The sequence below is a fragment of the Zymoseptoria tritici genome, chromosome 2 (assembly GCF_000219625.1).
Source record: "Zymoseptoria tritici IPO323 chromosome 2, whole genome shotgun sequence".
Classification (NCBI taxonomy): domain Eukaryota; kingdom Fungi; phylum Ascomycota; class Dothideomycetes; order Mycosphaerellales; family Mycosphaerellaceae; genus Zymoseptoria; species Zymoseptoria tritici.
In genome coordinates, this window is record NC_018217.1 from 3,780,532 (window position 1) to 3,804,852 (window position 24,321).

The 24,321-nt window shown below is 49.5% G+C and overlaps 5 protein-coding genes across 5 annotated transcripts; 1 reads left to right on the forward strand and 4 right to left on the reverse strand.

Moving 5' to 3' along the window:
- Positions 1 to 215: 215 nt before the first annotated feature.
- Positions 216 to 608, reverse strand: MYCGRDRAFT_91285 (uncharacterized protein; the record flags this gene model as incomplete). Its single annotated transcript, XM_003855181.1, has 1 exon — positions 216 to 608. One exon carries the CDS (start codon positions 606 to 608, stop codon positions 216 to 218), a length of 393 nt encoding a protein of 130 aa, XP_003855229.1.
- A 3,778-nt stretch (positions 609 to 4,386) lies between these two features.
- MYCGRDRAFT_91286 (uncharacterized protein) lies at positions 4,387 to 5,661 on the reverse strand (the record flags this gene model as incomplete). Its single annotated transcript, XM_003855180.1, has 2 exons — positions 4,387 to 4,892; positions 4,968 to 5,661. The coding sequence occupies 2 exons, from the start codon at positions 5,659 to 5,661 to the stop codon at positions 4,387 to 4,389; spliced, it is 1,200 nt and encodes a 399-aa protein (XP_003855228.1).
- Positions 5,662 to 6,402: 741 nt separating this feature from the next.
- On the reverse strand, positions 6,403 to 8,781 carry MYCGRDRAFT_91287 (uncharacterized protein; the record flags this gene model as incomplete). Its single annotated transcript, XM_003855179.1, has 5 exons — positions 6,403 to 6,797; positions 6,850 to 6,941; positions 6,996 to 7,104; positions 7,163 to 8,320; positions 8,370 to 8,781. 5 exons carry the CDS (start codon positions 8,779 to 8,781, stop codon positions 6,403 to 6,405), a joined length of 2,166 nt encoding a protein of 721 aa, XP_003855227.1.
- A 724-nt stretch (positions 8,782 to 9,505) lies between these two features.
- On the reverse strand, positions 9,506 to 10,503 carry MYCGRDRAFT_103520 (uncharacterized protein; the record flags this gene model as incomplete). Its single annotated transcript, XM_003855178.1, has 3 exons — positions 9,506 to 9,706; positions 9,835 to 10,128; positions 10,178 to 10,503. Coding segments are annotated over 3 exons (576 nt in total), but the record flags the coding sequence as incomplete, so codon positions are not given.
- Positions 10,504 to 10,759: 256 nt separating this feature from the next.
- MYCGRDRAFT_99354 (uncharacterized protein) lies at positions 10,760 to 11,767 on the forward strand (the record flags this gene model as incomplete). The annotated part of the gene is made up of 3 exons (XM_003855176.1): positions 10,760 to 10,917; positions 10,980 to 11,582; positions 11,636 to 11,767. The coding sequence occupies 3 exons, from the start codon at positions 10,849 to 10,851 to the stop codon at positions 11,765 to 11,767; spliced, it is 804 nt and encodes a 267-aa protein (XP_003855224.1).
- Positions 11,768 to 24,321: the final 12,554 nt, after the last annotated feature.

Here is a 24,321-nt window from a genome sequence, read left to right on the forward strand (position 1 = left end):
TTCACAAATGAAATATTCCTCCAGTGCATGTCTTCTCAGCAAAAGCACAACCAAACCATCGCGAGTTCGCAATCCAAAACCCTTGAGACTGAGCTGAAGAGGGAAGGCCCCCAGCTCAATGCGTCGCGCCATATCGTCCCTTTCTTCGTTCTCCAGTTCGACGTCGGGATCGATCGCACAGATTCGGCCAGGTTTTGGACGACCGTCTCGCCCATTTACTCGACCTTAGGCCAGGCCTGACCCATAGGCTTGGCCTCAATGCTTCGAGGCTCCTCCTGTCCGAGCTCCCTCTTGGTGGGCTGAACCCATTCTGGAACACAAGCAGTGCGGAATTGTCCGTTCCAGCCAGACACGCAGCTCCACTTGCTGCTGCCGCAGCCTACGGGTTTGCCGTCTTTGCCATAAACTTGGCGGGTCCCGCAGCGGGCCTCGCAGTCCTCCCCGGACTTGGTCGCGGTGCCACCGTTGGCAGCTGCTCCATAGGTGGTGTCGACGCAGCAATGGCTGCCGTCGTTGTGCAAGCACTGGCAGTATCCCCAGCAGTCCAGGCCGGCGGAGACGGAGCTGGCCATGAAGAGGGCCGCTGCGACGGTGTAGAAGAATTGCATTGTTGCTGTTGGAATTGAGGGATTGTAGATGAGAATTGTTGGTTGTGATTGGTGATTGCGGTCTTGAGTGTGGATGATTGTACTGAAGCTGATGTTGAGAGTTGATGATTGAGATGTCGAGTAAAAGATCCGTTTGAGCGAATACATCGAAGGTATTTATCTGTTCTTTCCCTCTCCATTCAGTTGCTCGTTCGTGAGGACGTGAGGCGTCTCCACGGCAGAACCACCAAGGTCGAATGGTCTCTTCCAATCATCCGACACCGTTTCCTGTAGTTCCTGTCCAAATGCCTCATCGCCGATGTATTGGATTGGAACATTCGCGGTGATACTAGGCAAAGAATGCGCCGAGTGACTGAGATGACCGTTGGCGTCGCTCCAATGTTCGTTGTATGAGCGATATACTCGAGCTTCGGCGGGAAACGCTGTACGAGCCGCGTAATGCTCGACTTCGTACAAAGTCGGAGATGAGACAATGTCTTGCCTTACGACGAGCGGGCTCGGACAATTCCAAAGATGAGATGAGACGGCGTCTTGCAACGAGTTGCTCTAACCACAGTCAGGGTAGGTCAAGAGTCACAAGATGAGGTCAAGATAACACGAGAGTCACGAGACGAGATCTCCTAGGGCGCTCCTTGGAAACTCACTAAGGTGTGACGAGACGAGATCGTCCAACGCCGCCTCTGAGCAAACAACAAGGATCAACCCGGAGCATAGTGGAATCTTTGTACATGATCGGTCACGATTATCGGGCTATGAAGGCAGTACGGAATGTAGTCTTGTTCTCGACAGCGCCGTGGGCGAGTTGAGTCCCATTCCTCTCGACACACGTAGGTTGACGACTGTGGCATCAACAGGTGAAGTCCGGATCCTGGTCTATACACGCTATAGGGCTACGGCTGCGACTGCCGATGCGAACTCATGCCCGTGGTCTGCTCCCTTGCTGAACAGGCTTTTGCACTCACGCCGGATCCGAAGCCGACTCTTCCGATGTGTCACCATTGCGCCTCGCGGTTAGCCCAAGTGCAATGTCTTGCTTATTGTTGATTAGCGACCCCACGTGGAGACCAGCGATCCGGAGAAATGACCACAAGCTTTGCAAGCTTCTCGAAGTGCTCGAGCACTTGGTCACCCTAAGGGGCAGACCCCGGGGGGTGGAGCTCACTCCGTGGTCTCGCCTGAACTCGCTATTCGCTATCGAGATTCTGCTAATGACAAGCGCGAGATCTCGCATTCTGAATTGCTCCGGAATCTACAGGGGGCGTGTCGAAGGGGCAAGTCGTAACGTCTTGCTCCGAACTTGTCCCCGTCCAATCAGAAGATGGATTCTCAGTCTTCCTCGACATAAACCCGCCGCGGACAATAATGAGAGTATCTCGACGCTACTACAAGACCAACATACTGGCATCGCACCTGCACGCCACCAAGACGTACTATGATGGTCCCCCACGAGATACTACCTCATCACAAGACCGATATTCTGGAATCGTGCCCGCGAGCTCCTGAGACACCATGTGCTGACTCCGAAAAGCTCCCACCAATGTCCATCGGATCTTGTATCTGAACTAGAGTTTTCTCGTTGACTTAGGGCGACAGCAAGGTCATCCACGGCCAGCGTGCTCGTCGGTGTCGTTACCAGCGTCAGTCGCAAGGAGGACCCGCTCGACCGCTCGAGGGAACGCATTCAAAAGGCAGGACTCTTCCTCTTCGTTGCACTGATTCATCCAAGTCCATCACTCGACCAACACCCATCTTGACCAGCAGATCTGACCTCCGTGCTTGTTGTCAACTCCATTCCAAGTCTATCACCAGTCCAACATCCATACCGACCGTCCATCCTACCTCTGCTCTCTTTGCCAATCCCACCCCATTCCAACATGAAGGCCGCCACTCTCATCGCAGCTCTTTTCGCAATCGCAGATCATGTCATGGCAGACGACATATGCTGCGTCTCCAACTACGATCCAAGTCAAGGCAGATGCGCTGTTGGAATTCCCGCCTGCGTAAGACTCCTCTCCGCCATTTCGCGTGCATATCTGACACACTCTCCAGTGCGATGGAAGGATCCGCAAACATCCGAAATGCGCCACGGCCACATTGGGCGAAATCTTTTTCCAACCGCGCGACCAGACGGGCCCGGTACCTGGGGGTGGAAACCCCTCTCAATGCACTCCGGGAGGGAGACAAGGCGAGTGGTGGTGTGTGCACTACCCCTGAGAAGACTCGGTCCGGGCGAGGGGATCAGGGAAGGCACCAGAGTACGGCGATCGCGAAGCGTCGGACCTTTCCGGCAGGCTTGTCTATGTGGATGGAAGATGAGGCGGATGAGGATGTGTGGCTGGACCTGTTCGTTTCTTTGTTGTCTGATGCGTGCACTCATAGACCGTAGCATTTCATTTTGATTTTTGTCTGGAGAAACCCTATTACATCCGCAAGCTCTTCCACCTTACACTTTAGCCACGTCCTGAATTCGCATCTCAAACTGACCATTGCCCTCGGTGCCCATTGGCGTCTTGAAAGCGAAGCAGGATCTTTGTAACGCGAACCCCTTTAGCTGAATCGAACGCTTTGATTCGCTGTGTCGTGGTAAGTGGACCTTCTTCTCTCGTTCTCAGGGGACGTCGAGGTCGATCCGAGAGATTTTGACAGCTGGTCGACGGCCGAGGTGTTTTGGCCGACGGCTTGCGCGAGCCTCTTCAGAGCATCGCTCTGATCCCTGAGCTGTGACTGCATTCGCTTCGCTTCCATTTCGTGCCACCCCTTCTGCGCTTTCGCAAGATCTCTCTCCTTCTTAGCAACCATCTTCTCTCGTTCCGCGACGTCGCGCTCTCCCGTGGTCAGATCTTGCTGTGCTTCCCAGAGTTCACGCTGTCCGTTAGCGAGATCAATCTGTTCGATAGCCAAGGCAGACCTCGCTTCCTCCAGCTCCTTTTTGTTCTGTTTATTCAGCGACTATTCGGCTGCTCCCTCGATGGTGATCTCGGCAAAATCAAAAAGAGCGGCCCGGTACTCAGGAGCTGTCTCTGGGACGAGGAGGTCTAGGCCTTCGCGGATGACTTGTTTGCTATCCATGTATCCATCCAAATCGCTATCGTGTAGTTCGAGGCGCTTGAGCAGCTTTGCTGAGATGAGAGACGGGGCCATGGCGGTAATTGAATCGCAATCGCTTTCGGACGTCTTTCTTTGTGGCGTTGTGTTCGGATGAAAAGTACAGAAGGAAATGAAGTGAAGTGAGCTTCGTGTGGCGCGCGAGTACGGACAGGTGCGATCGAATAGGCAGACGTAAGGTATTAGCACTCGTGCACACATCGATCTGCGCATCCGGGAAGACTCGAGAAAGTTGGACTCTGGTAGCTTACAATTCTTAATGAGCACAGTTCGAGACCTGACGCCGATGAGCGCAATCTCGCTTTTCGCCGCGAGAACATTTACTTCAACCTTGATACGGATCATGTCGTCTCGTAGTCTTTTGCCGTCACCTGCGCCTTTTGTTCAACCTGCTGGGAGATTTTGGGAGCGCATAAACCAGAGCATACCGCATGGTCCGCTCTATTCCAGCTTAACATCGTCTCGAGCGCCGCTTTCCTACCCACGAACAGTTCGCTGCGCTTCCGTTTGCCCCAACAGGCTTCGTTACAATGTACTACTCGTCCATACGCCGAAATTCAATGGAAAGTGCTCCCATATCGCATCGTAAGCACGCCCTCAGCTTGCATACGCTTCTCCGGAGTCAGCAAGACACCTCCAGCCGGCTCACTTGCGTCTTTGTCCTCCAGCTCTCCTATACAAAGGTGCCGATCAGCCGCCGCAGATTAGGAATATCCGTCTCCTCCAATGACATGAATGGTTCTTTGTCATATGTCGCCTCGTAGCCGTCGACATGCTTTGCGTACTCGGAGTCCGAGACTGAACAGACTGGAACGGGAGACTCCGTGTAACCAAACAAGTCCGGTTGTAGCGCATTGAAGATTATCTCGCCGCGCATTTTGATACGGTGCACCTTCTCTTGGGCTGTGGCGCACCGAACCATAGTCTTCAACTCTGTGTGTCGAGTTCTCGGGGCAAAATAGTTGCTCAAGTCACCTGACTGAATACCCGCCTCAAGGGCATCCTCCATGTCGATGTCAACAGACTTATCTTCAGCCTCCAGCTGCGTTAAGCGGTCTTTGAATTTGCGGGCAAGAGCTTCGTCACGCAGGCTGCCCGACATGGAATGATCGCCGATGATGTCCGTCTTCGTCACTACGACAACGACTCGATCTTTGCCCAGATGTCGCATCCTCAGACCTTCCTGATTCACAGTCCAATCCGAAAGAGCCCCACAGGTGTTTGTCGTAATCATAGCATGCGTGACCTACTCACGGTATCTTGCTGCGTTATACTGGCGCGTGAAATCCGACACGATATGCCCAGGAGTGTCCAGGAAATGGATACCTTTCGCCGTGAGTGGATTATCGACATGAAAACGGATCAAAGAGACGAACGGCCATAAAGACGGACCTTCGCGCATCTTGGAGTCGTACGGCCTGAGCTGAGTCAACAGATCGGTGGCGTGGACTCCAGTGACTGTGATTGTCTTTTTCGCTCCAATAGTACGCGCAAGCAAGTCGTTGGACCACTGCACGAGTTTCGCGCCAATAGCTCCGTTGTTGCCGGGTTTGGCGTCGTCCAAGAAGCGATAAACAGCGCGGTAGTCCTCGCACTCCGGATGATCCTTGAAAATGGTCTCCAGCGCTTGGCATACCATCAGCTGTGCGGCAGTGGCCATCATTCTCTGCGTAGGGTCGGGAGCTGCGGCGCTATCGTAGTCGTGGATCCATCTCGAAATCATTTTGTACCGATCGGCTTCTGTGAAGAAGAAAACTTCAGCAAGCAACGGCGAGATCTGATCTGTTCTCTTCCCGCAGTACAGATTGGTGGTGAAGGTGACGCAAGAAACCGATCCACCATATCGCGCGATCTCGCCGACCTGGAATTCAGAATTCAGAGTTGCACTTTTGCCGGACCCTGACCTGCCCACGACACCAATGGTGATTCGTTCTGTAGTCGCTGACATGCTGAGCTCGACGAGGCTGCGAGTGCGGAGTGAGTTGAATTGCTGGAGCGCTGCGCGAGCTGTGCTCCGGTGCTGCGAGAGCGCAGATCTGCCGAGTGGCTGAGTGCGCCAAAGAGTTAGAGGTGATATGTCATAGTGCGATGTAATGTCTAGTAGTGAAGTATAAAAGGTCGATGTGGAGGGGCGACGATCAAGGTTGCCGAACGATGAAGGTAGGAAAAAGGTCTCAGGTTGAGAAGAACTTGAAAGTCCTTGTTTGTGCTCAGCGAAAGCGGGAAGGAAGATCGGAGTTCCGCGGGCCGTGGTTGTAGGTGAATGCTCCGTTGTGTGTTCGGACTAGGATTCGCGCGGAGTGACTATATAGTCTTTCACGTGAAAGAAGCCTGCTGGACATGACAGAATTTGAAAGTCTCGAAAGCAATACTTACTGAAACAAACCTCGCTTTTCCGCCGTAAACCATTTGCTTTGGCCGTGCTTCAATGTACGACATGTCGCTTTTCGCTCGTGGCTTGCATTGCTTCGAGGTTCACGCAAGCCATCGTGTATCGCTCTCCCGCCGTTAGCTCATTCCTCCGGTATCAGTTCGAGCCGTCGCAGCTCGCAGTCTTAAATCCATGCCACAAGCGACTCGCTTCGTTGCCGCTACCTTTCAGCATGTTTCGCTACTTGCGTCTGTCCGCCGTGAAGCAATCCTTACAGATTCGCTTCGTCTCATTGCGGGTCACCGATTCGTCTGTCCGTCATCTATACTTGGGGTCCTTCTCCAGCGCATCAAAGGCACGCCGCATGGGGCCTAGCAAATGTTCCCGAGCCTTTTCAAGGTTCTCCAGCAAGGCTTGCTGCAACTCCAGTTCCGCTGGTGAGCTGCCAAACTTGTCCGCGCAAGTTGTGTCGAACTCCCGACGGAAAGCCTGAAACGCCGTGCAAATTTCCTTCTGCAGTGCAGTCATCTGTTCCGAAAGCAGAGTCTCCAGTTCTTGGTTCATGAGCCCGCGCACCGTAGCCCACACCCCGTCGACCTGGGCAACGCCTTTTCTGATTGCGGCTTTGCGTGCATTTGCCCAACCTTCTGGCGGACGCGGGTCTCGGTTTTTTTCCTTGGTTTTCTCCTTGGTCACGGGATCGATGGCATTGACTTTGGGGACGAAGTCAGTCGGCAGTGTTCCACTAGCCCAAGAAGAACATACCTTGAAGCTGCCATACTTGCTCATAGATCGGAACCATCGCAGTGAGCAGGTATGTATCCTCTCCCGGCGCGCATGCCTTTCTTTCGAGTTCTCTAGATCAAGATTAGCATCGTGCCAATGATCAAAGAGAAGCTTTGAGATCTTACTTCATCCCACCAAGGATATTGCTGGTCGTGGTCTCCACGCTTATTTGGAATCGAGTCTTGGCCCTATTCAGACTTCGTATCGATGCGTCGAAGTTGACGGAGAAAGTGTCTGAATGCTCTAGTATGGTGTTAACTGGTGCAGGTTCAAGTTGACTTCCTGCACGTACCCTGTAATTTCGAGGCAAGGTTGCCAGACAATGTGTCGATGTCTCGAGTAAGAGAACGGACGAATTTGTGGACGACAAGGTCAACGGGCCTGCCGAATATGTGCTGCATGGTCGATGAGCTAATCCCGACCAGATCCGAGCTCATATCGATAGGAGGACGGCCGCCACTGGATGGGCGGCGACCGTGGCGTTTCATGATCGTAAGGAACACGTCAGAGCTGACTTGCGCCTCGTATTTAGTGCAGAGGATGCCAGCTTGGGTCGCCCAGCCTTGTACTTTGTCCTTAACGGCTGTATTGATGGCACTTCGGAGCTTCCTTCCGAGCTGTTCGAAGTGCTGCTGAATCAATCGATCGGACTGGGACTCTGGGAACTTCAAGTGTACGTCCAGGTCCAGTTTTCGCTCCCTGACCTCTCCCGAGGCGTATGAATGCAGTCGCATGAACAGCTCCGGAATAGCAGTGTTTTGACGAAGGCGCGCTTCTTTCAGAAGTACTTCGTTAGGAAACGAGGCAATCAGTCCGCGCAACTTCGGGATGTTCGTTTGCTCGACCGACAGCATTGGACTGGCCTTCGTTGAATGGCCAGCCAGGTGTTCGGCGTATGGCCCATTTGCGATGTAGAGAACAGGTACCAACGCAGCAGCTTTGCAAGACTTCGCAAGATTCTCCACAACCACAGCTGCGTTGTGCTTATTTCGCAGGCCTAAGCGATACGCCTCAAGTTTGTTGTCGGCGAGCTTTGCCTGCACTTCGGCCTTTCTCTTCTCCTGGCCGTCTTTTCCAGCTTGAGCGAAGTTGCCGGCCTCCTCATATCCCACTATTCTGTTGTCGATATTATCTACCAATGACCGCAGCCGAGCACACTCGGCTAGGAGCTCCAGGATCTTGTTCGCTTGGTCTTGTGTCTGCGCTAGGCCAGCATCGCCGTCGACTTTGTCGGGATGTGGCACCACTACCACAACTCTTTTGTTTCCAAGAGCACACATAGCTTTCACTTGTTCGGACACCACAGGGTCGTCTTTCGAGCCTGCGACATCTGTCAGGATAATAAGATGTCCAGCGGCCTGACGTTCCGCAGCGTCCACCATGATGACACCAAGCTTCCTGAGCGGATCTTCAAAATGATGAAGGAGAGACTTGAGCGTCGAGTCCCTGTCTTGGAAAGGGTAAGCAGATGTCAAATATTAACAAGCGTCGTTACTTACCTTCAACGGACCCGCCACTGATGCCGACCGTGATGCTCTCCTGCTTGATGTACAGCAGAGTATCCTTGCAGGACTTCACGTGCCGCTCGGTGTATTGGTCACGATGCTTCGCAAGCTCGAAAGGTTCCGTGATCAGTTCGTAGATACGGCGTCGACCGTCTTCCAGCGTCGCCCACGCCTTCGTCAAGGCCACAGCACTGAACCATCGCTCTTGCTGATGATCGTACGGTTGCACTTTCTTCGTGCTTACAATGTCGACAGACGGAGGCGGGACCACAGCATTGGACCGTTGCTCCTGTTGGTGGTCGTCCGCTCGCACCTTCTTCGTGCTGATGGTGTCGACAGACGGGTCTTCAGCTCGACGCTTTCGGTCTTCGCTCGCTGGGAAAGGGATCGTCTCTGGCGTCGCCATGATGAAAGGATCTGAAGCTGTTCGGAAAGGAGTTGTGTCAAAGGTGGTGACCAAGATCAAATGGTCGGAGAGGTAGATGTTTTAGTCTCGCTTTCGAGCCCAAAGAACAAGACTGATATGCCATCGAAAACGCACGGTCCTCAATCAAAAGATTCCGACGACAGCAGCTGATAGTGAGAGGCTGTGAGGCAAGTGAGCGCGGAATAAACTGAACCGAGACGATATCGTGATGATGGATAGTCACAGGGCCTAGCGGTCAATGAGTCAAACTCGCTAATGAGAAGTATTGTCAGTTGTTCCTCTTCTCATGGGGTTCGTATTCCACTCTGCGAAGGAACTCACTGTGAGTACACCCTCCCCAAGCCGCCGGAGCTCAACGTTAGCATTCTGTTTGTCAGCAACATAAGGTGTGGAATGAGTCCAGCGCTGGGAAAAGCAAGACGGCGCGGAGGAGATCCGTAGGCCTGGGATGGTAGCGAAAGTCAGCCATTTTTCTACGTCTAGATTCTTACTCTATTGCGGAGGACTTCCCTCTGGCCTCTCTTCGCCAGTATCCCATGCATGCAAATGCACGACCTGATCTCATCACCTCGCTCCCCACTCCAGCTTGAATCTGCCAGCCGTCTTCTGGTATCCGCTCAATTTCTGCACCACCTCTTCCGCAGTCTTGCCTTCCACCATGATCCCCCGATTGCTCTCCGAAACGAAGCCACTCTCAACAGCCGTATTGACCCACTTCAGAATGCCGTCCCAGTATCCCTCCACATTATACAGCACCACTCCTCTCTCATGTATACCCAGCTGATTCCACGTCACCACCTCCATCAACTCTTCCAATGTTCCGTAGCCTCCACTCAACGCCACGAATCCGCCGCCTGGCCCGGACTCGATGACCTCTCGCGCCATCATCTGCTTACGTGTGTGCCTGAAGTAGAAGGGCAGAAGGGTCAGCAGTAGTTCGGACACATGGTGTAAGGACAGACTGAGACCTGCTGACATTGCCCGAGAGATAATCTCGGACGGTTACAGGCCTTCTGTCCTTCAGTTTCTTACATATCCTTCACCACTGTGAACCGGCCGTAGACATCCTCGTCGATCAACTTTTGTACTTTCTCTTCGCCCAGTCCGTCTTCTCGGTTGCTGCGTTCATACTGCAACAAAGCCTCAGGAATGACGCCGTGCACTGCGTCCGGCCCAGCGAGGGATACGAGCGTCTTCGCGATCTCTCCCATTACTCCGACGGTGCCACCGCCATATACGAGTCGAATGCCGTGTTTGTGGAAGGTGTGTGCGAGCTCGCGAGCGGCTGCGAGATGGGCTGGAGAGGTTCCTGGCGAGGCGCCGCAGCTGGGAGGAGAAGTCAGTCCGTACAGGGCATCAAAAGAGCTAGACATACAATACGCAGACAGTAGGCGGCTTGGTCTTCGAAGGCACGATCTGTCCAAGAGCGCTGACATCAGCTCCAGCGGCGGCGGCCATGGTTGCGAACGCCCTGAATGGATTGGAGAGTGAGTGTTGGCGAGAAGACTGCTTTGACAAAAGAAATCGGACAGGAAGAGATCTTCGTAGCAAAGACACAATAATATATGTGGTGGAAGGCGTGAAGGAGAAGAGTCAGCGTATCGAGTCACAGTGGACCTTGGGACGCTGCGCATGCCGGACGTAGACTTTGCTATTGGTGAACCTTGGAAGAGCAATGAGACCCGGTCCCCGCAAGGGATAGTCTGGTAAGTGAATGAAAACCTAGCGAATAGCCTCTCAATAGGCCAGACGGATTGAGACGGTGGAGTGTAAACCTTTGCTTTTGTCCATGGCCAGACCGGATGGGGACGTTGCAGGGGGTGGGATGACGGAGGGCTGCAGCTCGTGGTCAGCGGTCAGGGTGAGATCAAATGGCGGAGGTGGCTCCGCGGCAGCTTGTTCCTTGTTCGACTGCATGTGCCTTGTCTTGCGTCTCGACATCAACCTGAGAATAACACTACCGACTTGATACACGCCGACGCATATTACCAGCTGCTACTGTGATTCGCAACTCTGCCGCACGAATACGCAACCTCCACCGCCATCATGGCGCAACCCTACGACTACATCAGCAAGATCGTGAGCTTGGGAGATAGTGGCAGCGGCAAATCAAGTGTACGCCCTCTCCGCCCTTGTCGTCCCGCTCAGCAGTCCGCTGATGTATCTGCTCTTCATAGCTGACAATCCGGCTCTGCGAAGGTCGTTTTGTCTCCCACCACGACGTGACCATCGGCGTTGAATTCGGCTCGCGAATCGTTCCCGTAGGGCCACCTGCCAGTCTCGAGTACAACATCAACAACCCTTCACACACACCCGCCGCTGTGCCCGCACAACAGTCTGCCAAAGATGCAAAGTCAAAGGCACAGACGAAACCGAAAACACCGGAGCAGAAACACATGAAGCTTTCATTATGGGATACCGCTGGGCAAGAGACGTACAAGTCGATAACGAGATCGTACTTCCGTGGAGCTTCAGGAGCATTGCTGGTCTTTGATATCTCACGGCGGAACACATTTGCATCCGTAACAGCATGGCTGCACGACCTACGGCAAATAGCGGAGGACGATATCGTGGTGGTACTCGTGGGAAATAAATCGGATCTGGCAGCTTCGTCAACGGTGTCGGGCGATCAGAGTGCTGCGAACAAGAGGCAGGTCACAAGGGAGGAGGCGGAAGAGTGGTGTAGAGAGAACAAAGTCATGCAGTATGTGGAGACTTCAGCGAAGAGTGGAGAGAACGTGGAGAGGGCGTTCTTGGAGGTTGCAGAGAGGATATACCAGGTACGTGTCCTCTATTTTGAGGGCTGGAAGTGTATGCTGACCTCATTGAACAGAATATTGAAGCAGGTAAATACGACCTGAACGATCGAAGAAGCGGTGTCAAAGGACCCGGAGCTGGAGGCGGGCGTGCAGTGACACTGGGAGGACCGGATCGGAACGCGGCCAAGAAGGCAGGGTGCTGCTAATGCCTGGCTGTGACCAGCGGTATTGACTTGAAGCTCGGTATGTAATATTTCTCGGGACCGACAAGTCTCCAAGCTTCCCTCTCTTCAGTCACTTTGAAATCCACACTCCGACTCCTCATCGTATGCGCCAGTCAGCCTCCTTACAACAAGAAGCGTCTCCATATTCGTGCTCGGTCCGTTGATTGAGCGGCTCTGCTACATTGCCAATTACGTTATTCGTAGGTGAGTGACCCTCAGGACCCACCCAAGTTCACTTCCATTCACTCTCTTCTCTTCCTGCTGATCGAAACCAGTTACGATTAAGCAGCGCAACCTTCGACTTCGACATTGAAACTACCTTTTACTTCTGCAGCATTCCAATTGTCGACGCTATATCGCCTTGAATAGTACATCCACCATCCGATATACCCGCGCGGTATTGACAGCCAGCAACTCCACGTCACAGCATGGCAACGAAGCGAGGAAACATCGGCACCCTGAAGCGTGCTCCCTGGCACGACTTCAGCGCAAAGCTGGATGAACAATATTGGCCTATGATCGAAATGATCGCCAAGCAGGGTGGCGATGCTACGGACGATCTCATCGGGCGCATGAAAGAGTGTGAGAAGCAAATGCGCGGCTGCATCGGCGTTTACGTTGCTGGTGGAACGGGCTCCGGCAGAAGCGCCACGATCAATTCGCTCTATCAGGTTGGCGAGATCGCGCGTGCGGAGGGTAGCCTTATCCTCAACGAGTACTGCGGTGCGCAGCCAGATCAAACCGCACCGTTCCTTGCCGAGGTTTCTTTCTTTCCATCGACGGACCAGCGCGCCGTCTTGACCGAACTCGTGCGCGACTGCTACGGCCACAACTTCGTCAAAGAGGTGCAGGCCGCGATGGATCTGGCCTCGCCGATCTCTTACGCAAGCTCGAACCATATGTCATCCGCGCGAGCTCGTCAATGTGGCCGCTGGTCTCTATGATTCGGTTTCATTTCCACGCCCCTCTCATGAAGCAGGGTATCTCCATCGTGGACGCCCCGGGACTGTCACGGATTGCCCGGGAGGTCTGGTATGCCATTTTTGTGACGGAAGCCGACTTCGCCCTGAGCGATTCCACGCTATTCAGTCGTGTCCGCCAGATGAAGGACAATGGACCCAACCGCGTTGCTGTCGTGGTTACAAAGCGGGACAGCATTGACGACCGTGCGGATCAATACAGCAACGCTCCGGGATGTACGACGAAGCACTCGGAGCACATCTGCGAGAAAATGCGGCGGGACTTGAAAGTTCCAGTCTTTGTCGTCTCGGACGACGACCATGCGGTCCGCGCACCAACAGAGCCCTTCGAGGAGGACATAAGCATCACCAACCTGCGCGATCAGATCCTCAGCTTTCGAATCGAAGGGCGTTTGTACGCGGAGCGGAAGTGGCTCGAAGTCGAGATTCCATCGTTGATCGAGCTTGGTATTGCGACGGACGCAGATCGTGCAGTCGCAGAAGCTGAGGGGCGTGAAGTACACCAGATCTCGTCGCAGAGACTGCCGGAACTCAAGGGTAGTCTTGAAGCGTTGCGGCGGTCTTTGGACGCTCGCACAATGCAGTTTCAGGAGTTCGTCGCCAGCTTCGGGTGAGAGGAGAAAGCGACGACCCGAGGATTGGAATGAGCCTAGGATTAACGAGATGGTGTCGGAGAAAGGCGACAGGGCGAGATGGAGGGAATCATGGCGAGACGGCGGGATTGCAGCGACTGGTTTGGGGTCCGCATAGAGATCATGTGTCGTACAGATTTCGTGGGGTGCTTTGTACGAAGCACATTTACCGCACTATCTCTGTTGCAGCCCCTTAGACTCTTAATAAATTCCTAGTATTTAAAAACACTAAAAACCGTTTAGGTTTACTTAAACCCTTAAAAGCCTTAGGCATTGTTTTACTTAAGGGCTATTATATAACTTGCTCGTTTTAGTTAGTCTATATAGTATAAGGGCTCCGCCCTTATAAATTAGTATTACTCTTTTTCTACTTTTTAATTATCTAGTAGCTAAGAGTACTTAAGGTAGCTCCTTAGCCGTCTTACCGGCTAGCTCTACTACTTAAGGGTTAGAGCTAGCCGGATACTTAATTTATTACCTCTTTAGCTAAACTAGCCTAAAACGATTATAGTTTAAGACCTTCCTAGAACTATAGATTATACCGGACCTTCTACTTAGACTATATACCTAACTAGAAGCACCGGATTTTCTATAGCTAGGGCTCCTTAATATAACAACTTATATAATAGTATTATATATTCCGAATTACTAATTTCTATCTAAACTTTAGTATAAATCCTATTTTATCTTAAGTTCTTAACTTAAAGTATACTATATTTAAGTATAATAATAGCTAGAGGCTACCTAGCTACTTAAGAAACTATAAGAAGGAAGTTAGAACTCTTTAAGTTACCGGAAGTAATAATAATAGTAATTTAATTTAATAATCTATTCTACTAAGATAAGATATCCGCTACTAGCCAAGCTAAATAAACTATAGAGCTTCCTTTCCTTTATAACTTAAACTCTATAGTTACTAAAGAAGAAGAGCTTAAGAAGGAGGATAAATAAAGCTATCTAAGCCTAACTAGCGAACTTAATTATATTAAGGAACGAGCTAGTAATATAGAGGCGGTATTATCTATTCCTACTTATCTCTTTTCTAAGACTTATTCTTAAACGAATCTTTCTACTCTACTAAGAGCTAACGTTACTATCTATACTCCTACTTACCTAAGTTAATCTATAAATATAGGCTTAGGCCCTACTTACTTTAGTAAATATATAGCCGCCTTAAAGGAAATAAAAGAATATATTACCTAACTTAAGATAGACGCTATCTAATTAAGGCTAAGAATACTTACTTATTCTAGGAATCTTAAGTAGGAACTACTAATAGGCTAATCTAAGAACTAAGAGAGCTAGGAGCTATATAATTTAAGCTATCTCTATACTATAGTATAAGGATAGTATAACTAGGTAGTAACTAATATATATAAGTAGTCTATATATAGATATCTATTAGAGGCTAGAGCCTAAGGCTATATTAGCTATACCGATACCTAGACTAATACCTAACGGACAAACGCCGGTTTAGAAATCTACTAGGCTAAATTAGGAATAAGCTTCCTTTCGGCCGAGTAGAAGGCTATATATATACTAAGTAACGCTATAGGTACGTATAGCTTATACTTAACGTTTTATTACTCTAGATAGTATAGTAGGGAATATCGTACTATTACGTATAGTCTATATCTAGCTTTAGCTTCGTATATAGGTCGGAGGATTATAAAGACATCGACCTCCGGAGGAATAGGACACCGACTACTAGTACCTCCGGAAGGACCTTCGATACGTATACGAGGCCTAATAGTACAGAGCACTTAATACTACCTCTTTTGCCCCTATACCTTTTACTCTAATTGTATAGTTTACCGCCCTTTTTGCCCCCTATACTACTCTATACGTCCGTACTACTACTATCCGCGGGAGATCGGAACCTTTAGAAGTTCCCCCCTTATATTTTAGTAGACGATATAAGACTCCTTCCTTCGCGAAAGCGGAGAAGGAGGATATATAAAGGGTAGGTAGTAGTACGGAAGTGCGGAGTAGCTACGGCCTCGATAATAGCGCCGGTCGCCTTACGAGTACTTACGATATATACGACGAATACCCTCCCTCGAAGAAAGGATTACGATATACCTCTACCCCTTAGCTAGGGCAGTAGGCTTAAGTACCTAAGATTAAAGTCTAAGTTTAAAATATAAAGTACCTTAATATACAAATCGCTATATATACATTACTAGATCTACTACCGAATATACCCTACCTTAATATACAAATCGCTATATATATATTGCTAGATCTACTACCGAATATACCCTAAATATACGAATATATAGATATATTCCCTATACCCTACCGAGCTATATACCCTACGCCGGGCAGCTCGTCGATATAGCCTAAGAAGGAGAAGGAAGAAACCGAGGGAGCAAAAGAGTATATAAAAAAGGGATACTAACATCGTATAGAGGCTCGGTATAAAGCGCTCTCGTACTAATATATATAACCGCGCTACCGGACTCGGATGTACGCCCTTAAAGCGCGACGCTATAGCGGAGAGTATATCGACTATAATAGACGCGATTTAGGGTAAAAAGAAGCCTCCTCGCAAAGCAAGTCTCGAACCTAGAAACGACAATAAAGAAACTAGCAGCACAGGCGAAGAAGCCTACTTTCGCAGACGTTGTTAAGGGAGATAGCGGATCCGATACCTCTACCTCTACCTCCTCGACAACAAAGACAACACAACAACAACAACAACAACAACAACGTTAGACGACCGTCTCCCGGAGGGCTAGCAAGCCGAAAGAACAAGTAGAACCGATGCCTCTTATCCTTGTACCAAAGGATAAAGAGAAGGAACTCGACTAGATCGCAACCCGAGACAAAATTAACGACGCTCTTAAAGGCGAAGACTAAGAGCTAGCTGTCCTTGCGATAAAGAAATTAGTTCGGGGTAATATTATCCTAAACTTTGTAATAGAGAAAGCCCGCTAACGAACGATCAATAGCCTTACTAAGGTTACTAATATCGTAGGCGAGGCATAGGTAATAAAGGACTCTCTCTAGCACAAGGTCGTAGTCTACGGCGTCTCGACCGCGAACTTTAACACGCTAACGGGCCTATAGGACATTTAACAAGAAATTAAGACCTTTAATAGAGGTCTTAAACTCGTAGGCACCCCGATTTGGCTAACGAACGAAGAGAGAAGAAGGACTCTTACTAGGGCGATAGTTCTAGTAGGTTTTGCTACCGAGGAGGAGGCAAAAAGGGCTATTTAAAACCGTCTATACATAGGCGCGGACAGCCTAAGAGTCGAGAAGGCGAAGGATCGTATATAACAGAAAGGGAGGCCCCTAGAACGTTCTATATGTTAGAATACTCTCTACGGATTTTCTACGTTAATCTTAACTAATCTATCGAGGCTACAGAGTCTACCTTAGACGTCGCGGTTAAGCAGAAAGCCGACCTTCTACTAGTCTAGGAACCGTAGACTATAGAAGACCCGATAACAGGCTACAAAGAGACAAGATCTATCGCACACCGGGATTACAACTAGCTATTCCTAACGACTACGGATTCGACGATCCGGCTAAGAATAATGCTATATATTAGCATAAGACTTAACATTAATATCTCTCCTATTTTATTAGACGACAGCGACATACTTTCCTTTGTTATTTTAGATAAGAAGGGCAACAAGATCTAGATAGTTAATCTCTATAACGAGAAGGACCTTCGGGATACCGAGAACCCGCAAAACCGACGAACAATAGAGAGAAGCCTCTACTCTCTACGCAACACGTTCCTTCTAAACACTCTACTAGTAGGAGACTTTAACCTTAGACACCCGTCCTAGGATCCGAGGGGAAAGGATACTACTAGTGCCCGCGAATTTATAAAGTGGATAGAAGACTAGGGCTTTACTCTACGTAATACGATAGGTGTCGGGACCTTCTATAGGCCGTACCTAGACGCAGAGTCGGTCCTAGACCTTACGTTTATAAGAGGATCCTTATCTACGAAAGAAATCGACTAGAGAACGATTCCGACAGGCTTAGACTATAAGGCTATATCTATAGACCTTATTAGCGCGTAAGATCGAGCCTAATAGAAGAAAGTAGTACTAGATATAGCTTCCGCGGATTGGGAACTGTTTACAGATCTCCTAATAAGCAAGGCGACGTCTATTAACTATACGAACTCCCTCGACGACATCGTAGACTCCTTTACCTCGTGTATTACCGAATCGATGCGGGGAGCAATCCTAGAGAAAGTAGTACACGCCTACGCAAAACCTTAGTAGAATAGAGAGCTACGTACGCTACGCCGTATAATGTCTAGAACATATAGACAGACCTTTACCTACGGACGTACGCCGACGCTAGACGAGAAAGAGGCGTATACGAAAGCGAGAAACGAGTACTTCTAAGCTATTAAAACAGCTAAGAAGAACTACTAGAACGCTTTCCTCGAAAAAGAAGACTTGAAATCTATCTTTAAAGCTATGTCCTATACTAGGAATAGCAGCCGAAGACAGATACCTACAATAAATAACGAAGATTCTTTCGAGGGGAAATGTAAGGCCTTCTCCGAAGCCTTATTTCCGCGCCCTCCTGCCGAGGAACCTCTACCTAGCTGTTAGGAAGCGTATACAGCCGGGGATTAGGGCTGGACTACGCTAACCGAAGAGGAACTCGCTGCCGCCTATAGTACGAAGATAGTAAAAGGAAAAACGCCGGGCCTAGACGGTATTACGTAAGCTATTATTAGTAAAGCGTACGGCGCTATTCCTATTACCTTTCTACGTATATACAGTAGGCTACTCGACGAAGGACACTACCCCCGATGCTGGAAAGTTGCGACAGGCGTAGTTCTAGCAAAGCCGGGAAAACTAGACTATTCGGTCCCTAAGGCCTACTAAGTTATCTCTCTCCTAAACTGCCTTAGTAAGATTAGCGAGAGAATACTCGCAAAACGCCTAGGGATTATCGTAGAGACGAAGCCCCTTCTATACGACTCGTAGTTAGGAGGGCGAAAGAAGAAATCGGCTATCGATACGGTGCTTCTCTTAACAAACGAAATCGAGGAGAATCGAAGAAAGAAAAAGAAGACTTCGGTTATCTTCCTTAACGTAAGAGGAGTATACGACTACGTTGCAAAGAACCGACTATTAAGAATAATAATCTAGTTAAGGCTTCCGCATAGCCTTATACATTAGGTTTAGTTGTTTATAAGTAATAGACGCCTACAAATAGCATTCGACAGACAGATATAGGAATTCTAGGACGTAGAGATCGGCGTTCCGCAAGGCAGCCCGATATCTCCTATCCTCTTTCTTATCTATACGCGCGACATATTCTTCTCGCTATAAGGAGTTACTCCTAGTTCCTACGTCGACGATATTAGACTATCTACCTCGTCTACGTCCCTTAAGAAGAACTCTAAGGTACTAGAACGTAAGGCAAGAAGGCTAATAGACCTAGGAAAGAAGAACTCGATTGCTTTCGACCTAGCAAAGACAGACCTAGTACACTTCTTGAAAGGGAAAGGGTCCGATTGCCTAGTAATTCTTCTAAACAGCGATATTGTTCGCCCGGCAAAGAAAGCGATAAGGTGGCTTAGGATTTAGCTAGACGCCGGTCTTACCTTTAAGGAGTACATTACAATAAGATCGGCATAAGCACAAGCGGCATTCTATCGATTAGAAAGACTAGCAAATACCGAACGCGGTCTATCTTCTATATCGTTAAGAAAGATCTACCTAGCCTACGTTACTACAATAGCAGACTACGGGGCCCCGGTTTGGTAGCGGTCGAAAAAGAGTATAAAACCTCTAGTATCTCTACAAAGTAAAGCTTGTAGAAAGATCCTAGGCGTTTTCCGTACCGCCCTAAACGTCCTGTCCGAAGTAGAGTCAAATCTCTTCCCCCCGGATCTACGCCTAGAGAGATAGTTAATTTTATATTCTCTACGCGCAGCAAAGCTACCCGAAAACTACCCCGTAAGACTCGCTATCTAAAGCGCGCCTTCGGATACGCGAGAAGTCCGACACGAGGACTCGAGAGAGATACTTCCGCAAAAACGACAGAGAACATAGATATAACTACTCTATTATTAACTCCGACAATACAAGCATTTCGTAGAATACGAGAGGGCTAACTACGCAAAAGACGATCTCTTTAGCGTCTAGAAAACCCGATACGAAATAGTAAGACAACGGGAGATTAATAAGGTACCTAGGAATACAAATAGCTACCTTAGTCGATTTCTATGGAGCTCGCTAGGAAAACATAGAATAGGAGGAAGACGCGCTTTAACTAGTGCCTTCTATACTATCCTATTAGGATACGGATACCTAAAGTCCTATCTCTATCGCTTTAGACACGTAACGACGCTAGACTGCCCTTGCGGACGACGAGAAACAGCAGAACACCTTGTATGTAGCTGCCCTATCTACGATGTATTTAGGCTACTACCGCTACGATAAGCACAATCTCTACTAGAAATAGTAGAAGATAAGGAACTCCGGAAACACCTTACTACCTTTCTCTCGGATACAAAGATTGCCTCTAGGTCCTAGCACCTAGCAAGAGGCGAAGACGAGACCGTCTAGCCTACACTCCTTTTACTTTTCCTTATTTGTCTTTCTTTAAAGTCCTTCGATACTAGCTTGCTACTATCCTAGGCACGGGTCTTTCCCTAAGGTTAAGAGATACGAGAGAACAACGATTGTACATAGATAGACTGCTGTCGCGAGACAGCCGTCCTACATAGTCATAGACTCCTACAGGACGTAAATGGAACAAACAAACAAACAAACAAACAAACAAGCCTCCTAGGCCTAAAATCGTACTACTATAGCTTTTCCTATACCCGACTACCTACCGGTAAAGGTAAGCGAGACGAGCGGCGACCGTATTTTATCTCTTATTTAGCGGCCCGTAGTGCCCTATATGCTCCGAAAAAGAAGGACGAGCGAGTAAATATGCCTCCTTAAGTACCTAGAATATCGTACCGGTCGCGGTAAAAGTTATAATAGATATAATAGACATTAGAGATTATCGCTCCTATACCTATACGAACGACTACGCTACCGAGCTTAGCTATACGCCTTTAAAACGCGACACTACTACGGAGATAATATCGACTCTAGCGGATATAAAATAGGGTAAAAACAAGCCTCCTAGGGCTAAAATCGTACGGCTATAGCTTTTCCTATACCCGACTACCTACCGAGGTAGGTACGCTAGGCGTACGGTAAACCCTATACGAGGCGCTCGTAAAGAAAAGAAAGAGAAATAGGGTAGAAAAAGAGCCCTTAAGTACCTAGAAAACTTTACCGACCGCCGTAGTAGCTATAATAGATATACTAGACATTAGAGAATACTCGGTTACGTAAGCCGTCCCGCGCTCTCGATAGAAGGGCTATAAGAAACGAGACTAACTAGCTATTATAGCGTAGGCGTCGCAAATACCCTAAGAAACGTCGCCCTATCGTACCGATCGTCCGACTGCTCTTTAGTATTACTTTCCGAGGTAATAGTAGATAATATCGCTACGAACCCTATACTAGAACTAGGGAGTATATAAGCCCTACCTAGATCTACCGATACTAGGTTCTCGGTACAAGAATGCGATATATAGTTCTCGGCTCTAGCTAGCTAGAATAGTCTAAGAGGTACGACCTTTCGAGGATACGATGTTTCCTAGACTAAATTAGGAAGAGGGTCTAGTAAATAAATAATACTAAGCTACGGACCCTAGACGTATCCCTAGTCCTTATTTCCCTACCCTAGACTCTTTTATACCGTACGAGAAGCGATCCCGCCTTATTCCCGAGTTTCTAGATACTTAGCCGTCCTACGTACCCGGAACGTACGATTATACCTAGCCCGTACTAAGGAGACTATCGAATATAGCCCTAGACTATATATAAACAGTATAATTAGCTATAGTACACCGCTAGTAGTAACAATATTTCCTAGACTAATAGTCTAGCAAACCCTCGAGAGCTTTAAATAGTCTACTCCCGCCGCCCCGGTATCGACGACGACTTACTAACCTTTTCCTATACGCCTTCCGAATACGTATCTATACTCCTTACTTCCTATTTCCCTATTTGCGATACTAAGCTATATATCGCTATTACGATGTCTAGGGTAGGGTTTAGGGTTAGGGTTTAGGGTTAGGGGTTCATTGTACTTGTTTATATAGGCTAGTCTACCTTTGCACCTGATCTGAACTAAAGCCCCATCCAAGCCCTTGCTCCCGGCTCTTTTGGCCGTCTTTAGAGGGGAGGAAACAGACCCACGCTCCCACGTAAAGCGCCTCGCGATGTACGGCACCGCAGCTACTCCCAGCCCAACTACGTTTTACGGTGTCCTTTTTACCATCTCCCGAGTTGACTAAACCGCCAAAAAGAGAGACTACCGATAGGCTAATCCGCATCCTAACGTACAATATCGCTCCGGTAATCGCTTACCGTCTATCGTACCTTAGGTTTCCAAACCTCCTAGGTAACGGACGAGGTGTGCGTCTCCTTATCCGCCCGAAACTATAACCCCGTCTCGTTAAGGGGGAACATCCTGCTTTAAGACCGTCCGGTAGAGCTCTGTCCTCCCTCCGTCCGGCGTATCTACTGTCGGAGACATTCGATTCCGATCGAGCCGCTTGCACACTAGTCCATAAGTGCTTCCCGAACGGTTTAGGGAGTGCTGTCTTCCCTTCGGCCAGAATTCCTCCTCTTAGGGTTAGGGTTAGGGGTTCATTGTACTTGTTTATATAGGCTAGTCTACCTTTGCACCTGATCTGAACTGAAGCCCCATCCAAGCCCTTGCTCCTAGCTCTTTTGGCCGTCTTTAGAGGGGAGGAAACAGACCCACGCTCCCACGTAAAGCGCCTCGCGATGCACGGCACCGCAGCTACTCCTAGCCTAACTACGTTTTACGGTGTCCTTTTTACCATCTCCTGAGTTGACCAAACTGCCAAAAAGAGAGACCACCGATAGGCTAATCCGCATCCTAACGCACAATATCGCTCTAGCAATCGCTTACTATCTATCGTACCTTAGGTTTCCAAACCTCCTAGGTAACGGACAAGGTGTGCGTCTCCTCATCCGCCCGAAACTATAACCCCGTCTCGTTAAGGGGGAACATCCTGCTTTAAGACTGTTCGGTGGAGCTCTGTCCTCCCTCTGTCCGGCGTATCCACTGTCGGAGACATTCGATTCCAATCGAGCCGCTTGCACACTAGTCCACAAGTACTTCCCGAACGGTTTAGGGAGAGCCGTCTTCCCTTCGGCTAGAATTCCTCCTCTAGCGATCGTCGTCGTCCACTCCTCTCCCCTACTACGCCGTCGCCTTCGCTTTCCTCTAAGCCTCCTACTGCTCTATAGAGGTACTAGTTTTCTTCCTCCCGCTCCCCGGCTTTGAGAGGAAGCAGCCGCAGATCTAGGGTACACGCCTTACATCTACCGCTGGGCCTTCCGGATAGAGTTAATCGTCCGGTGCGGAGCCAGTCCGGGCCTCGCTAGTCGCCCACGTCTCCCACGTCGCAGCGCAGCCTTTTAACGTCCTACCGATCGGACGCCTACTTTTATCTTAAGGGAAGAGACTCCTTTTTAATAGGGTAAACACCCAATTTATCCTCGAGGGATGATCTCTGCTTTTACGTCCCGGGTCGACGGAGCTACTTTACGTCCTACCCATCGGACGGAGCCTTTTTACGTCCTACCCATCGGACAGAGCCACTTTACATCCTACTTATCGGACGGAGCTACTTTACGTCCTACTCATCGGACGGAGCCACTTTACATCCTACTCATTGGACGGAGCCTTTTAACGTCCTACTTAGGACAGTGTGCACTAGGTCTGTGCCGCCGCTTCCTCCGCTTCCTCCTTCGCAGCTTCCTCCTTCGTAATCTTCGTCGAGATTCGCTCGAGGATCTCGTTAGCTCGCTCCTAGCATCCTGTATTTAGAAGGAAGTCTACCTCGGTAAACTTCGTGTTCGTAGTGCCCATTTTCTTATGCATCTTCTGCTTCGCCCGTCGTTCCTTCCTCGAGAGCTAGCTCGTCCTGTTTTCCTAGTAGCAAGTCTCGTGTCCTTAGATGAATTTGCTTGTACAGACGCAGAAACCATAGGTATAGAAGGTTCTACGCCGATACTAGAGGAAGCGCTTCTGGAAGGACTGCGGCGCCTTTAAAAAGTAATCGGCTCCTCGTAAGTCCCGCTTTAGGCGGCTTTCTTCCGGTATAATCCGGGTTAGGCTCCACTTCTTAGCCTCTTCGGCTATATCTTCCTCTCTCTCCTAGCGCAGGAACCGCTAGACAGAACGGCGGTCTTCGCTAAGGCTTCGGTCGCGAGGCCAGGACTCGGGTGTCTTGCGGTACTTCTTGTAGAGCTTGTCCTCTGTCAAGCGCCGGAAGAACGCTTTAGGTTTCTAGATTAGTAATCCTAACTTCCGCAGCGGACTTTCTTCCAGAGCGTGCTTCTTTACGACCTAAAAGCCAGTTTTTAGTGCCTTAAATCGCGAGGGTAGGGCGGAGATTCCCAGGAGATTGCGAGTAAAGTAAGGGTTAGAAGCATAACCCGAGATCTACTTCGTCAGCTTCGTAACGTCCTTAGTCGTCTCGTCCTAGAACTTAGGAGAGTCCTCGGCAAACGCCGCGAGGAGAGGCGCGCTATACTCGAACATCGGTGCGAGATACTACTAATAGACTCGCAGGCGATGCGCGAAGCCCTAACCGTCCGCGTCGAGGGTCAGGAAGTCGCTTCGTTTCCTGGCCTATTCGAGCCGGCTCTTAAGGTGCCTCCTTAAGTTAATCCCTCGCGCCGTTACGGGAAATCCGAGGTAGGTATATACCTCTCTCCTCGGTACCTCCGCACTAAAGAGGTAGATCGCCTCCTACAAAGACGCCGGTGCTAGATAGGCGCATTTTTTAATATTTAGGGCGATGCGGTTAGCGGAGGACCAGCGC